Here is a 16075-nt window from a genome sequence, read left to right as displayed (position 1 = left end):
GACTCTACCATATCTTCTTGGCGGTGTTGTGAGTGTATCAAACGTGTTAGACCCCAGTGACGAACTCATATATGTTATACATATATGAGTTATATATGATGTTATACATATGAACTAAAGATTTATATTCTTATTTATTTTACAATCAGCATATTATTAAATTTAAGTTCTTATTTATTTTACTATGTATTTCCTGTAATCAAATTTAAGTCATATTAAAATTAGATTTTTTTTTTATTATCGACATAAACAAGATAACACAAAATTAATTTTTATCCCATTTAAGAACATAACTATGTTTTTTAATTGCATTAATGACACATAACTTTGTAGAAATTATAATACAACCCCTATATAGTATTGCTAATATAAAGAAAAGGCCCACTATGCGTCACAAACTTCAAAATTAAATATATATATAAATATCATCTTAAGGAGATAAATTTGGCAATTGGATTTTTTTAAAAAAACTGATTTTTACCAATCAAATGAATTTTGAATAGGATTCAAATCGGGAGTGATGGCGGATTCTGGATTGAATTCCAATTCCCATAAACTCTGATTTTGGTGCCATACGCAGAAGACTGTATCAGGCTACAAAAAAAATGTCAGTATCATTGTTATTCTCCACAATTTTCCCAAAACCTTCTTAATCATTACAACATAAATTCAAATTGGGACAGTTTCATTGGGAAAATCACCTAATTGGAAATAGAAAAAATGGCAACGTGAGTGACTTTGTAATTAAGAATTATATGACAGATTACGGTCAACCCCTGAGGTTAGATCAAATTACGAAAAATAAATGGTAGCTTTATATGTATATTAGTAACAAACTTATTCACGTCTAAATGACCTTTCAATTTGGCGACAGCGCGGTTCTGTTGCACTCAAAAAAATTGTGCCAGCAATTCATGGTCGACGCATTTTCAATGGTTGAATCGGAAAGACTGAAATTTATAAGATTTAACCAGGATAAGTTAAGAGTTGACATGTACAAGGGTATCGAGGAAAGTATTTTGAAGGGAGATACGGATGCTAGATCCATTGGCACGAGGGTTATTCTACCAGGCAGTTTTACACAAGGTCCAAGATACATGTTTAACAACTTCGTCGATGCTCTTCAAATATGCAACTGGATTGGATTTCCATCGTTGTTCATCACTATTACCTGCAATCCACAGTGGCCGGAAATTCAAAGGGCGTTGAGCGGTACTAATTTGAGACCTGAAGACCGTCCCGATATTCTTGCTCGAGTTTTTAAGATGAAGCTCGACAGTCTGATGTCAGATTTGAAGAAGGGCAAAATATTTGGTCGCATTAGAGCATGTAAGTATCAATTTATAAGATAAAAGTATGACATAATATATATTTTAGACATTGTCTACTCTTATAATATTATAAATATTTTATTACGTCAAACATTGAAAATTTCTGTATATTAATGCTAACCAAATACGTTTAAAATGTAAAATGTTCAGATGTCTGCACAATTGAGTTTCAGAAGCGCGATCTCCCGCATGCGCACATATTGATTTGGCTTCACAATGAAGACAAACCGAAGACATCAAAAGACATAGATAAAATCATATGTGCCGAAATCCCAGATAAGGTAACTGACCGAAAGATGTACGATTTGGTTGAGAAGTATATGATTCACGGCCCGTGCGGTCTGGCCAATCAAAACTCTCCATGCATGAAGGACGGGATTTGCACGAAGCGATTTCCAAAGAGTTTTGTCAACCGTACTGAGGCCGATGCAGATGGTTATCCGGTGTACAGAAGAAGAGAAAATGGGAGGACCGTGGTTAAGAAGAAAACATATCTCGACAATGGTTTCGTCGTGCCTTATAATCGTGCTCTACTGAAAAAGTACAGAGCACACATTAATGTCGAGTTGTGCAACCAGAATAAGTCGATAAAGTATTTATTCAAGTACGTCAACAAAGGACACGATCGGGTCACGGCGGCATTTTATCAATCAAATAATCCAGGTGCAACTCCTGAAAGTCGCGATGAGATAAAGATGTACTACGACTGCAGATATCTTTCGGCATGCGAGGCTGCTTGGAGGTTATTTAGCTTTGACATTCACTTTAGAGACCCACCAGTGATTAGGTTAAGCTTTCATCTTCCGGACAGTCAGTCAGTTGTGTTTACAGATAATGACTCATTAGTTGATGTGCTGAACAAACCGACTGCGAAGCAAACGATGTTCCTTGCTTGGTTCCAAACGAATAAGTTGTACCCTGAAGCTAGAAATTTGAGGTATGTAGAGTTTCCACAGAAATTTGTCTATAAGGAAAAAGCTCGCTGTTGGATGCCGAGAAAGATAGGATTCTCGATCGGAAGGGTTACCAATGTACCGCCGGGCAGGGGTGAAGACTATTACTTGAGACTGTTGTTGAACTTTCAAAGAGGTTGCACGTGTTACGATGATCTTAGAAAAGTCGAGGATCACGTCTACCCAACTTTCAAAGATGCGTGTTTTGCGCTTGGACTACTAGATGACGACAAGGAGTACATAGCTGGCATAAAGGAGGCAAACGAGTGGGCCAGTGGTGACTATGTTAGACGATTATTCGTCGTACTTTTGGTCGCAAATAATATGAGCAGACCGGAACATGTGTGGGAGTGTTGCTGGAAAGAATTCGCCGAGGATATTGCGTACAGACTGCAACAACGTCGTACCAATTCAGGTATGAGAATACATCTTACGTTTTTACAACGTTTACTACACACGTTTGAATTAAAACTATATATTTTTATGATGGTCAAATTATGTTAATTTTTCATATAATATTATATTGAAGGTCCACATGTGTCAGACGATACTCTGAGAAACTACGCTTTGATCGAAATAGAAAATATATTGCAAAGCAACAGCAAAAGTCTGAGTAACTTTCCCCCAATGCCGATTCCAATTGGGACGATGACGGACGACACGGTAAATAGATTAGTTCTCGACGAGTTGGACTACGACGTTGATGCTATGCGTGAAGAACTTAAGAAATACCTTTCATCCATTACTGATGAGCAGAAAAAAGTGTTCGATGATATCATGGATGCTGTTGCAAATGACAGAGGTGGACTGTTCTTTCTTTATGGGCATGGAGGAACGGGAAAGACTTTCATATGGAAAACTCTATCGGCTGCTATCCGTTCAAAAGGAGAAATAGTTATAAATGTTGCTTCCAGTGGTATTGCTTCGCTTCTACTTCCAGGTGGCAGAACTGCTCATTCCAGATTTGGACTGCCAATAATTGTACATGAGAGCTCCACATGCAGCATCAAACAACAGAGCCCACAAGCAGAATTGTTGTCTAGAGCAAAGCTAATCATATGGGACGAGGCACCGATGATGCACAGGTACTGTTTCGAAGCACTCGACAAAACAATGAAATCTATACTTGATTCAGATATGCCATTCGGAGGCAAGGTTGTAGTGCTTGGAGGGGACTTTCGGCAAATTCTCCCAGTTGTGTTGAAAGCGTCGAGACAAGACATTGTTCATGCTACAATCAATTCATCACCGTTGTGGAGACAATGCAAGGTTATGAAGTTAAACAAGAACATGAGACTTGAGTCGTCCTCCTCTTCTGCCAGTGCAGATGAAATAAGAAAATTTGCGGACTGGATATTGAGAATCGGCAATGGCGATGCTGACGAGATAAATGACGGTGATGCCACAATTGAAATTCCCGATGACATGCTGATTCGGAATTCTGCAGATCCCTTTTTGGATCTTATAGAATTTGTCTATCCCGATCTGGTGACCAACCTTTTCACTCCCGAGTATTTCGAAGGCAGAGCAATCCTTGCACCCACTAACGAAAGTGTCGGTTTTATGAACGATCATTTTTTGTCGATAATAACTGGAGAGGAGAAGGTCTATTTCAGCTCAGATAGTATGTGCAAGGAGGAGTTGTTGTCGGATGTCAACGCAGAAATATACTCACCGGAGTTTCTCAACACCATATCATGTTCCGGAATTCCACCGCATAAGTTGACATTGAAAAGAGGTGTTCCCGTTATGCTCATCAGAAATATCGATCAGGCCAGAGGATTGTGCAATGGAACAAGGCTTCAGATTATTAATATGGGAAAACACGTTCTCAACTGCAGGATCCTGTCCGGTAAACATGTTGGTGATATGGTGTTCATTCCTAGAATGACTTTGGTACCGTCCAACTCCGCATTGCCTATTAAATTCCAGCGACGTCAGTTTCCGCTGATGGTATCATTCGCAATGACAATCAATAAAAGTCAAGGACAAAGTCTTTCTCACGTGGGCCTGTACTTGCCAAGACCTGTTTTCAGTCACGGACAGCTCTATGTCGCACTCTCGAGGGTTAAGAGTCGAAGTGGAATAAAGATTTTGATTAACTCGGAATCTGGTGATACGACCAACGTTACAAATAATGTAGTCTACAAGGAAGTTTTTCAGCGTATATGAAGGTAAGTATTAAAAAATTACAATATTTATTGACGACCTTTATTATCTATTATTTTTATGTTTTGTTATTCTTCATTCGTAGGTTTATTTTAATTGTACTAGGAACTTGCTATGGACTCCGCTCGATATTTCATGAAGGTAATCTGTTTACGATGATTTTATGCAATTAAACAGTTATATTGGTATTGTTTTGGTAACAATTTACATATTTCGTGTGACCATTTTACAACATATGCAGGTCAGTTGCATTGTATCGGATTTGTTGCATGGGTTTAGGGCGGTTGGTATCAAACAATTCAAGTTTTCAACGTTCATGTCATTATGATTGTACAAGTTTGGGACTATATATTCGCTCATTTGTATATGGAAATTAAAACCTTCGATGTTTAATTTTTTTCACTTATATCAACTTATTTTGAACTTACACCATACAAATTATTTTTATTTTTGAATATGTTAAGTTCTACTTCTTTCTTTTACTTATTAACAATTAATATCACTATTTTGAGAACCTTTTTTATTATTCAATATTTTTTTTACGATGAATACCCCCGTGCATCGCACGGGTGTATTACTAGTTGTTATTAAATAACTAATGATATATGTTAGAAATGTTCAAGAATAAATGTAAATTAAAAAAATATATTTATAGTTTATTATTTTATAAGGATATTTATGTATTATAATCTTATTATTATTAAACTTTTATTATTTTATTAAGATATATACATGATGGAGATATAACTATATTTAAATATCTTTTTATATATGTTTTGAATATTTATAAATAATATTTATAAAATATATTATATTAAATTTTAAAAACCGATTTCTTTCTGATTTATCACCGATTAATCACCGTCGCACCAATTAATGGTTAGTCGGTCCCTGACCACCTCTGACACGATTACCGCTTTTTACAACCTTGACTAATGTTAATTCTAATTATAATTATACCCATAATCCTAATCCTAATGCTAATTATAATCATAATACTAATACATGTCACTAATTGTAGCATGAATCAATAATTATAATCTTAATTATAATTCTAATACTAAAATTAATCATAATCATGATCCTAAATATTAATTATAATACTATATTAAGCCGAATCGTAATTCTAGTATTAATACTAATACTAATTCAAAGAATATTAATTATAATCCTAATTCTAATACTAATAATAATCACAACCCTAGTTATGATTTTGCATCAATGTTTTTCCAATTATCTATTATTTTGTATAAAAAAAATCTATTCAATTTCTTATGTGTGGTACCTGAAACATCAAGAAACACATATTAAATATATTAGAAATTAATATTTAATTATATTATCAAACTGACATTAAAATTATTTAAAATAATGTAAGGGTATTAGCAAACGTTAAGACGTGAAAATAACGATAATCGTTGTTAATAGGATAAATTACGAAAATTCTCATGAACTTAGACTAAATTACGGAAATCACCCCCACTTATCGGTAATTACCAAAATCCCCAGATGTTTGTTTATGTCTTGCACGACCCCCTTATGGTGTGATTTTTTATGAAATCTTTTTATTCCATGTAATATCCCAAAAATTGTGGATTCTACCCTTGCAGACGTGACATTTCTTTTATCTTACTTTTTAAATACAAAAATTACCCTCAGGGGAGGTAATAGTAATATTAAAAAGTTATGAATATGTTATTTAAGAAGAATAAATACTTCGTGTAAAGTCCCCACAGGGTAAATTTTGTTTTTAAAAAGTACCATAAACAAATGTTGTGTGCAGGGTAGAATTTGCATTTTTCGGGGAATATTCCACATAATAAAACAATTCCGTGAAAATTCATACCTTAAGGGGGTCGATGTAAGACGAAAACAAACATTAGGAATATTTTGGTAATTACGAATATAACATTAAATTAGTAAGAAAGATAAACATATTCTTTGGTCATGTTCATGTAAAATGTATAATATCAAATGATTTATTCTGCAATTTTTGTTATATATAAATCCAAGTTTATGAATTAAAATACAAAATTTTCGTAGCACCGTCAATCATACAATTATAATAAGTGAAGATTTTAAATTGAATTTAAACAAATTTAAAATAAATTAATTACAATTAAAATTAAATTAAAAAATAAAACTATTTAGAGTTTCCAAGTAAGTTTATATGCTTAGAATATTTTATAAATGGTATTATGATATAAATACATAATAAAATAATTAAATATCTTTTTAATTTTGAAAAATGGTGACATGTTTTTTGATGATTTATTTTCACCAATCAATTTGCCACATGGGATGAAATTGAATACACGTCACCAATTGAAATTGACAAATGTCAATCAATTAGGTGTGGAATTCAACTTTTATATATTATATAGAAGTTGGAATTCAACTTTTATATATTATATAGAATGAGTTTGCAAATATTTATGTGCTATTTAATAGCACATAAATATTTGCAAACTCATTTAGAAAAATATCAAAATAAAATATTAAATAGCACATAAATATTAGTATGGGTATTGATACTAATACTAATACTAATATTAGTATTAGTATCGGTATTAGTATTAGTATTAGTATTAGTACCAATATTAATATTAATATCAGTATTAGTATCAGTATTAGTATTAGTATTAGTATCAGTATCACTATAATTATCAATGTAAGTATCAATATTATTATTAGTATTAGTATCAATATTAGTCTTAGTATCAATATGAATATTAGTTTTATTATTAGTTTTATTATTAGTATTAGTATTAGTATTGGTACGAGTATGAGTATTAGTATTAGTATCAGTATTATTATTAATATTTGTATTAGTATCAGTATTAGTATCGGTATTTGTATTAGTATTAGTATTAGTATTAGTATTAGTATTAGTATTAGTATTAGTATTACTATTAATATAAGTATTAATATTAGTATTATTATTAATCGAATTAGTGTCACTATTGGTAAAAGTATTGGTATCGGTATAGGTATCAACATTGAAAAATCAGTACTGGTAGTGGCGTATAAATCATATCTCTTTTGCAATATTTATAAATTTTATTGTTGTTTGAGTAATGTGCATCACTAATTGAACGCCATAGTGATCAACTTGCAGGTTATTTGAATATCTATTGTGTTACTTCTTTGCTATCGTATTTGTTGTTACCTTAGTTATTTTGCAGAAGATTCATATGGTGTATTAGATTGCAATCCAAGAAATAGAGTTATACCATATGTTTTAAATGATTTCACTTAATCTTGATATCGTGTTTTGCGCGCTTCATGTTTTCTTATTTGTAATATTAAACTTAATTTCATATGTTACAACTCTAAATTAAGAGATAAAATTCATGTTTTTTATTTCCTTCCATTTTGTTTTACTTGAATTGGTATTGTTATAAAAAGATAGTCATTTACATAAATTTATTTTTTTTCATTTTGAAACTGACCTCCGTGCAACGCACGGGTGAAATACTAGTTTCACATAAAATAATATTAATTCTTAAAATTTCAATTTGGGCTTTGTGGTGGGTGGGCTAAATTAAATATCTGAGTAGGATATAAATATGTGGGCTATATATATATGTATAAAATATTGAATTCCACCGTGGGCTGGAGCCCACCCTTGCCAAAGGGTGGTTCCGCCACTTGCCATACTGTGAGAGTTTCAACTCCAATAAGAATTGATTTCTTGTGGGTACCAGTCTCATCAGATCGGCTACATTCCTCCATAAAAATTCACTCGCCTCTTTTTAGGTGTAAAAAGAAAAAAAGAAATTACCAGCAAGTATTATCTACCGACACTTTTAAGTTCGAACTGATCGAAATTATCTCACATGACTAATATAACTAGTGTTCCAAACTATGAAATATTCAAAATTGGAATCGGCAGAATTCAAAATTTCTATTCCAATTTCGACCCCTACCCCACTTCCTTTAATCCCAATATTTTGTAATTCCATTTCCTTTGTATAAACAATATGTAAAAGTTTAAAATAAAATAAACAATTATAGCAATCATTTAAGTTGGTTTAAATACATATTACCAAATACAGGCCCAATAAATAGCCCACATCACGTGGAGCACTGTTCGATTCTGAGCAAGCAATAAATACCCCTCTCGTGACATACTGCTATCCCAGACAGACATTAATAATATTATTTAGGGTTAAATACAAAAACACCCCTATACTATGAACTTTGTATTATATACCCCTGTACTATACATAAATACAAAAAACCCACTCACATTACATTTTTTCAAAATATGACGAAAATACCCCTAATATATATCTATATAGAGGGTAATTACAATCACCCCCTGAGGTATGATCTATTTAAAAGAAAAACTCTCTTGTTTGGATAATTACATCTATCCTCTCAACTATGATTTTTTTTCTTACATCTCTACCCCTATAGTGTCAAATTCAACATAATCATCTAAATTTTGTGGGATGTGCTCTAGTTTGTACTCGTTTTGTATAAAAATACAGTTTTTGATGCACCAGAATCTGATATATACAAGCCAAAAAACACATATTAAGATCATCTTGCTTCAAAATGTGGAGTTCGAATGGGATAAAATGGGTACAAAAGTGATGATATTCCATATAATCTCGAAGATTCCACTAAATTTGAAACCGCAAGGGTGGACGTGTAAGAAGATTTATAGTTGAGGGGTGGTTGTAATTACCTAAACAATAGGGGGGTTTTGTAATTTAACCATACCTCAGGGGGTGGTTGTAATTTACCCTATATATAAGCCTATTATTATGGAGAATTTGAACTATCGGAAAACATTTAAGAAAAAAATGAAGAAATTCAAAATGACAAAAATAAAAGATTTTATTGAAAATTAATAAAAAAAATTAAGTAATTAAATGTTTTGAAGAAAAAAATAAAAATATCAAAATTTCCCAAGTGAAATTGACCGAAATTGTTAAAAAATATAATGGAAATGGCTCAAACAAACCCTTATATTTATAGGATTATGAGGGGTATTTTCGTCAGATTTTGAAAAAAAAAATAAGAGGGAATTTTTGTATTCATGTGTAATACAGAAAGGTATATAATACAAAATACATAGTACAATGATGTTTTTGTGTTCAACCCTATTATTTATGGAAAAAGAATATGAGACATAAATAATTCTCTCTAAAATGTGCAAACCAACAAGCGTACGATTTATTGGTGCAATTATGTTACATGAATTTATGGATACTATTAATATTGAACTGTCCACGTCTATTTTTTACTACACGGTTATTTTATATATATATATATATATATATATATATATATATATATATATATAAACACATTTGGTCCATCATATTTCAAAAAATCAACATTTTTAGTTTTTTCCGTCAATTAGCCGTTAGTAGTAACAGATTCAATTGTGTGGTTATGAGTGCATTAACTGATGAATTAACGGTAAATTGACATAAACGAAAAAAAAGTTAAATTATTAAAATATAAAGGACCAAATGTGAAATTGGTACAACTTGAGGGGTGAAATTGTAATTTTCCCGCAAATTATATCCCGTCTTTACTAAGCCCAGGATATCATAAATTGGGAGTTTTGGGTCCAAACATTAAATTTAATAAAATGTTATTTACGGTTACAAAATTGCTATTTGCAAATTTTCACAAAAACCCCCAAAACTTTTCAAAAAAATCAAAAAATCCCCCAAACTGTAAATAGCAAAAAAAAAAAAAAAAAATTCAAATTTCAAAATCAAGCTTGAAGAAGGGTTGGGCTTCGATTTTTTAATGTAATTTCGACTCTTTTATGTGTAATATGCATTGGATAGATCGATTACGGAACCAAATTCATGTTAAAAAGCCCTACAAATCGATTTGTAGGGCGTTCCGGACGTTCGTACACGCCTTGGGCGCCCATCTTGGGCGCTCGAACATTTAAAAAAAAAAAAATTTGCACTGGACGCCCAACTCGGGCGCCCCAAATGCCGCTTGCACGCGCAACTTGGGCGTGCACTGCATGAATGGGCGCCCAAGTTGGGCTTTTACGCGATTTGGGGGGGTTTTGAATTTGTTTGGAAAGTTTTGGGGTTTTAGTGAAATAAAGTGTTTTTTTGGGGGGTTTTGTTATAAACTGCAAATAGCAATTTTCAAACCACAAATAGCAATTCCCTAAATTTAACAATTATTGGCTTTTATTAATTATTATATATCAAAAATTAAATTTCACAGTTATATGTTTGCTTAATGAAATCTTAAGTATTATCTTATAAAAAAACTCAAAACTCTGCATTCAGTAGATAAATTTGACACCATAAAATTAGACGCATGAGATAAATACATAATTGAGCGGTGATTGTAATTACCTAAATACGAGGGATTTTTTCGTAATTTGTCATTTATATTATTATTTTAAATTCTTTGTGCTGGTAATGGGCTTTGAGGGCCAATCTGCGGGCCCATATAAAAAAATGTATTAGCCCAAGAGATGATTTTTGGTAGAGATCGAAAAGCCCAAACGTTTGTTGATTTGACAAAGACTGGGAGAAGATCGGCGCAGCGGCGGCGAAAGAAGCTCCGGCGGTTACGATGATGAGGTGAGTCCGTCGATTCTCGATGCGCTTCCTTCAACCTTCGTTGGCGATTAAGTGTATTCATTTTTTTATTTTTTTTAAATGGATTTTTGAAATTGAATAGGTTGGCTGTCCGCCTGAAATGTGTGACAAATTCGTTGCGGGAATGGAAAGCATCGGATACTGTAAGTTCCGTTTCAATTCATAGAACAAATTGAGAAGGATGGAAGCTTATTTGATTACAATTAGTTGTTCCTTTTGCATTACATTTTTTTCGATTAGATATTCTTAAGGTCAAAATTGAGGTTTTCTGTGTTTCAATTTGCTTAACTTCATGTGGAAATTTAACAGGGGAGAACCAATTCGGGTAGCGCTCTTGAAGCATTGCGGTCTTTTGGAACTTTTACTGGTAACAGCAGCTTGTGTGTGTGTGTGTGTGTGTGTGAGAGAGAGAGAGAGCTATTTTTTATGTTATATTCAACTGCACTATAAAAGAAAGTAGTGAAAGATTTTATTATCGGAAAATCTTGGTGATGAAGGATATCGGCCGAGGGATTCCATTGGGAGACGAATGCATGAGGAAATTGTTAACGCACTTCACTTAGGAGAGAGAAGTAGAGCTTCCGTTTTGCTGTCTGAACTTACCGGTAGAGACCGAGCACTGCAAGCTGGGGATTTCATTCCTATTCTTCAGTATTGTGCGAGGACACCCGATCCGTTGGTAGTATCTCCTCTCTGCATTGCACTTTATCTTCATTTTTATTATTTCTCTTACTTCTGTTACCTCGAGAATTATCATGAATAGTTTACGCGAGTCTGGTGCCAAGAAAGTAAACTTCGTATTAAACAAAGATTCTTCTACTTTTTGCAGTTTGTTATGGAAACTTGGAAACTTATGGTGGAGGAGGATGTTGAATTGAGTGGAAAATGTTATTTTCTCACAATTCGATCTCTCTGTAAAGGTGGTTATATAAAAGAGGTATTGACATATTCGACTCTTTTTCGTAGATTATAAAAATTGCACGAGATGCTTTGCGTGATGAGCTTGATAATACCTTATTAATGGTCTACTTCTTATCAGGCATTCAATATTCTGAGCATTCAGAAAGAAAATTCAGACACGTGTCCTACTTTGCCAGTTTACAACGATTTGTTGGAAGCCTGTGTCCAAATGAATAGTTTAAATCATGCTGGTGAATGCTTGCACTTGATGGAGAAACAGGGGGTTGGAAAAAATGCTATAACTTACACTATTCTTCTCAAGGTATGCAAGATCCTCCTTCATCCCTTGATTAGTGTCTGGGATCGTACTAAAGAAACACCTACGTTTCAAACGGCAGGGATCCACTCAAATTCATAAACACTATCAGAGTTGGGTTGTTATTGGTTTCTAGTTTGAATTTGAAAAGGGGAATAAATCGAAGTAATGGGCTTACAGTGTCCTTAGTTTGTGTTTTACAGAACCCTATTTCTAAATTATTTCTTTTCAGCTTGCTGTCTTGCAGCAGGATCTCTCAGCGATCCATGAAATTTGGAAGGAGTATTTCAACAACAATACTCCCAGCATCATAACTCTTCGGAAGTTTATACGATCTTTCACAAAGTTGAGAGATTTAGAGTCTGCTTATGTGGCCTTACAGCGGATGGTTGATGTGGCATTCCAGCATAAATTTAGCATCACTAAAACTGCTGAAGGAAAGTTGTTCGATTCAAGAGTGAACATTCCCATCCCTTTCCGTGATGTATTGACTTGGAATAATTATGGAAAGAATAGTTATCTTCCTATACCTTCTACTTCTGATTATGGCAAGGAAAGGGACTCGGATAAAGGGGTTCAATTTGAAATCAAAGCCGAAGAACATGGGACTGACGGAATAAGTTTGTCTGAACAGGCTCTCTCCGCACCAGTTATGAAATTATTGAGGTGGTCCTTTGGTGACATCATGCATACATGTGCTGATTCGAAAAATGTTTTGTTGGCTGAGCAATTAATGTTGCAGGTATCGCACATTTTTCATTTAAATGCCTGAAAAAAAAAGATGGCTGATCGTTGAGAAAGAAATTTATCCATCTTTTTTCAGATGCAAAATCTTGGGTTGGAGCCATCATCTGCTACATATGATGGCTTCATAAGAGCATTGGTTTCTGTGAAGGGTTTTCAGGATGGCATGGAAGTGGTAAGATATACGGGTGTTTAAAACGAAGGTGTTTTTCAGGCGGATTATTTGCATATGTTAAGATGATAATCCATGCAATTTCCATTTATGTGCAGCTAAAAGGCATGCAACAGAAAAATTTGAAGCCTCATGATTCAACTCTTGCAGCCATGTCGGTTAGCTGCAGCAGGGCTTTAGAACTGGACTTGGCCGAGACATTCCTGGCTCAAATATCAAATTGTCATCACGTTTATCCTTTCAATGCTTTCCTTGAAGCATGTGATGCTCTGGTGAGTGTAGCCCATACTGCATCTGTATCGATAACTTGAGTTCGATTTTATCCAGCAACTCTGTAATATTGACCCGGCCCAAAGAATTTTAATTGATTGTCTGCAATACTATTGCAGCGTAAATGTAAACCTATTAAGTTCTTTTCAAATTACCGATCACGCGCAAACTGGAAAATTATCCCCTCTAAAATGGATGTCCGTGATAATGTTGCAGGATCAATCTGAACGAGCTGTAGGAGTATTGGCTAAAATGAAAGATATGAATATTCTGCCAGATATCAGGACATACGAACTGCTGTTTGCATTATTTGGCAACGTCAACGCACCTTACGAGGATGGAAATGTGCTGTCGCAAGTTGATGCTGCTAAAAGGATAAATGCCATAGAAATGGATATGATGAGGCATGGCATCCAGCACAGTCATCTATCGATGCAAAACCTGGTAAATTGCTGCATCAATACCCAATAGCATTCTTTTAGAGTAATTTAATAGCATAATTTGAATTAGAATACAAATGTTTTTCTCAGTTTTTCGTAATTATGCCATAGAAATTAGTCTCTCGCTGATTCAAGTAGAATCTCTCTAATGGGGTCGCAATGCTTGGATCTTTCTGGATTTAATGGAACGGCAAGCCATTTACGCTGCCCTGTTTTTGCAGCTAAAAGCTCTTGGAATGGAGGGAATGATAAAGGATATGATTCAGTTCTTACATGCTGCAGAGAACCAGTTGTCACGTAGAAGTACTAATCTAGATATACATATTTATAACACTGTTATGCATTCGCTTGTGGAGGCTAAAGAAGTAAGTATTTAATAGTCTTTGGTGGGCCTTCGTTCTTGTTTTGCATTATTACGTGTCAAGAATACTAATAGTCATACCTTTTTATTCTCGTTTAGAGTCGTATGGCAATTGAGATATTCAAGAGTATGATTTCGTGCGGACTCTCACCAGATGCCGCCACTTATAATATAATGATTGATTGCTGTAGCAATATAAAATGTTATAGATCTGCTTGTGCCTTGATTTCGATGATGATCCGTGATGGTTTCTGTCTACATGCAGTGACTTATACATCTCTCATAAAGGTACTCGTTTTCTTAAACTACCTTCTATGTGCCCTTCAGGCAGTTTTGCGATCGGACAAGTACGATTTAGTTACTGAATGGCAATGGAAAACAATTTTAGATCAAAACTCTTGTGAAATGTCTTTTGCTTTTGTTAGATCTTGTTGAATTTTGAAGACTTCAACGAGGCACTTAAACTACTCGACCAGGCTTGTTCAGAAGGGACTCAACCTGACCTCGTGTTATATAACACTATTCTTCAAGCAGCTAGTGAAATGGTAATTTACTGCAGTAGATCTCTATCACATTAATTTAATAAAATAAATAGAAATAGAAAGTAACAAAGAGAAGCTAACCAAATCAAAATACAAAATAACATATCCCAATATTTTTCTCGTTTTCTTGTGAAAATATTTCCTGATGCACAAGGTTTGATTAACTCTACCAAATCTTTGAACTGAATATTTCAGGGAAAAATTGATGTGATTGAGCTTATTATAGAGCAGATGCATCGAGAGAAAATCCAACCAGATCCCTCAACATGCAGTCATGTTTTCTCTGCATATGTGAACAATGGCTTCCAGAGCACCGCCATGGAAGCGTTGCAAGTCTTAAGTATGAGAATGATTTCCGAACAAGACGATATTCTCCAAGAAAATAGGTCAGAATATGAGAATCTAATCTTCGACGAGGACTCGGAATCTGAATCGCGGATAATCGAGATTTTCAAAGATTCGGCCTATCTTGCAGTTGCCCTACTGAATTTGAGATGGTGTGCCACTCTTATGTTTCCAATATCTTGGTTACCAAATCAAAGCCCGTGGGCTAAGAGGCTTTCGATTGATTATGCTTCTGCATGTCGTGGTTAATGGATGGAAAGATTGGTCCTTGATTTCAATCGAATCATATTTTTTTGCAAAAATTGCAAACAACGACCAAGGAAGGTACACTAGATGACGAAGATCCAGATTTTGATATATTAAGAAGCATATGCCGACAACCTTCGGGGGGGGAGATGTCTCGATTCAAGCAGACTGAAAGCTTGGTAAAATTGGAAACGGTGAAATATTATTAGCAACACCATCGTTTTCAAAATTTAAATAGAGATCTCAATTATGTGACAAAATCTGGGAGAGAGGGGGAGGGGGGGGGGGGGGGGGGGGGTGGCGGCTCCCCCGTTTGACTCGTTGAGACTCGTGTGGTGTTTGTTGCTTATAAGACTTTCTCTCCGTTGGCTCTTCTTCGGATCGAAACTCATCGAATAAAGTGATTAGTCTTCTTCAAGTTCCAATTGATGGAGATTTCATATGAAGAGTTTGAAGTGTACTATGTGTGTAGAATCACATGGTTTGATGGCCCTTTCACTTGGTGAAATTTTCAATTTATGCCGATTTCGATCAGATAATTTCTAATTTTGGAATAACAATACTAATTTTGAGTTCTCAAAATTCTGTTTTTTTTCTTCTTCTTAATTTACTGATTTTATTGGCACTGGAATATAAATGAGATTTAAATTTTCGATCGGAATTTAATTTTCGGAATAATTTTGGAAA

At 34.1% G+C, this 16075-nt stretch overlaps 3 protein-coding genes across 4 annotated transcripts; all 3 read left to right on the top strand.

Annotated features, from left to right (window-relative positions):
* The first annotated feature begins 851 nt into the window (after positions 1 to 851).
* On the top strand, positions 852 to 2705 carry LOC105977294 (uncharacterized). The gene is made up of 3 exons (XM_088812835.1): positions 852 to 1329; positions 1482 to 2561; positions 2617 to 2705. Exons 1-3 carry the CDS (start codon positions 852 to 854, stop codon positions 2703 to 2705), a joined length of 1647 nt encoding a protein of 548 aa, XP_088668961.1.
* Positions 2706 to 2823: 118 nt separating this feature from the next.
* LOC148765506 (uncharacterized) lies at positions 2824 to 4456 on the top strand. Its single transcript, XM_088812833.1, has one exon. The coding sequence runs from the start codon at positions 2912 to 2914 to the stop codon at positions 4454 to 4456; it is 1545 nt and encodes a 514-aa protein (XP_088668959.1). The 5' UTR covers positions 2824 to 2911.
* Positions 4457 to 10834: 6378 nt separating this feature from the next.
* Positions 10835 to 16049, top strand: LOC105959467 (Tetratricopeptide repeat (TPR)-like superfamily protein). Of its 2 annotated transcripts, none has more exons than XM_012983576.2 (14): positions 10835 to 11034; positions 11135 to 11195; positions 11362 to 11419; positions 11550 to 11731; positions 11882 to 11989; positions 12092 to 12274; positions 12501 to 13010; positions 13092 to 13187; positions 13283 to 13456; positions 13671 to 13898; positions 14116 to 14259; positions 14355 to 14543; positions 14681 to 14800; positions 14993 to 16049. In XM_012983576.2, the coding sequence occupies exons 1-14, from the start codon at positions 11027 to 11029 to the stop codon at positions 15389 to 15391; spliced, it is 2460 nt and encodes an 819-aa protein (XP_012839030.2). In that variant the 5' UTR covers positions 10835 to 11026; the 3' UTR covers positions 15392 to 16049. The 2 variants fall into 2 exon arrangements, with proteins under 2 accessions (XP_012839030.2, XP_088669455.1); XM_088813329.1 differs by having other exon boundaries at positions 10881 to 11034; positions 14681 to 14859; positions 14952 to 16049.
* Positions 16050 to 16075: the final 26 nt, after the last annotated feature.

This window comes from Erythranthe guttata, chromosome 14, assembly GCF_056151865.1.
Source record: "Erythranthe guttata isolate IM_541 chromosome 14, IM_541, whole genome shotgun sequence".
Lineage (NCBI taxonomy): Eukaryota > Viridiplantae > Streptophyta > Magnoliopsida > Lamiales > Phrymaceae > Erythranthe > Erythranthe guttata.
Note: the sequence above shows the minus strand (reverse complement) of the source record. Positions and strands in the feature narration are given on the sequence as shown.

Bases quoted from the DNA above. Each gene is read 5' to 3' on its own strand.
- LOC105977294 (XM_088812835.1), top strand. From the start codon at position 852: ATGACCTTTCAATTTGGCGACAGCGCGGTTCTGTTGCACTCAAAAAAA. The intron at 1,330-1,481 runs GTAAGTATCAAT...TAAAATGTTCAG, and splicing joins ATTTGGTCGCATTAGAGCAT to ATGTCTGCACAATTGAGTTT. The intron at 2,562-2,616 runs GTGACTATGTTA...TAATATGAGCAG, and splicing joins GGCAAACGAGTGGGCCAGTG to ACCGGAACATGTGTGGGAGT.
- LOC148765506 (XM_088812833.1), top strand. From the start codon at position 2,912: ATGCCGATTCCAATTGGGACGATGACGGACGACACGGTAAATAGATTA.
- LOC105959467 (XM_012983576.2), top strand. The intron at 11,990-12,091 runs GTATTGACATAT...ACTTCTTATCAG, and splicing joins AAGGTGGTTATATAAAAGAG to GCATTCAATATTCTGAGCAT. The intron at 13,011-13,091 runs GTATCGCACATT...ATCTTTTTTCAG, and splicing joins CTGAGCAATTAATGTTGCAG to ATGCAAAATCTTGGGTTGGA.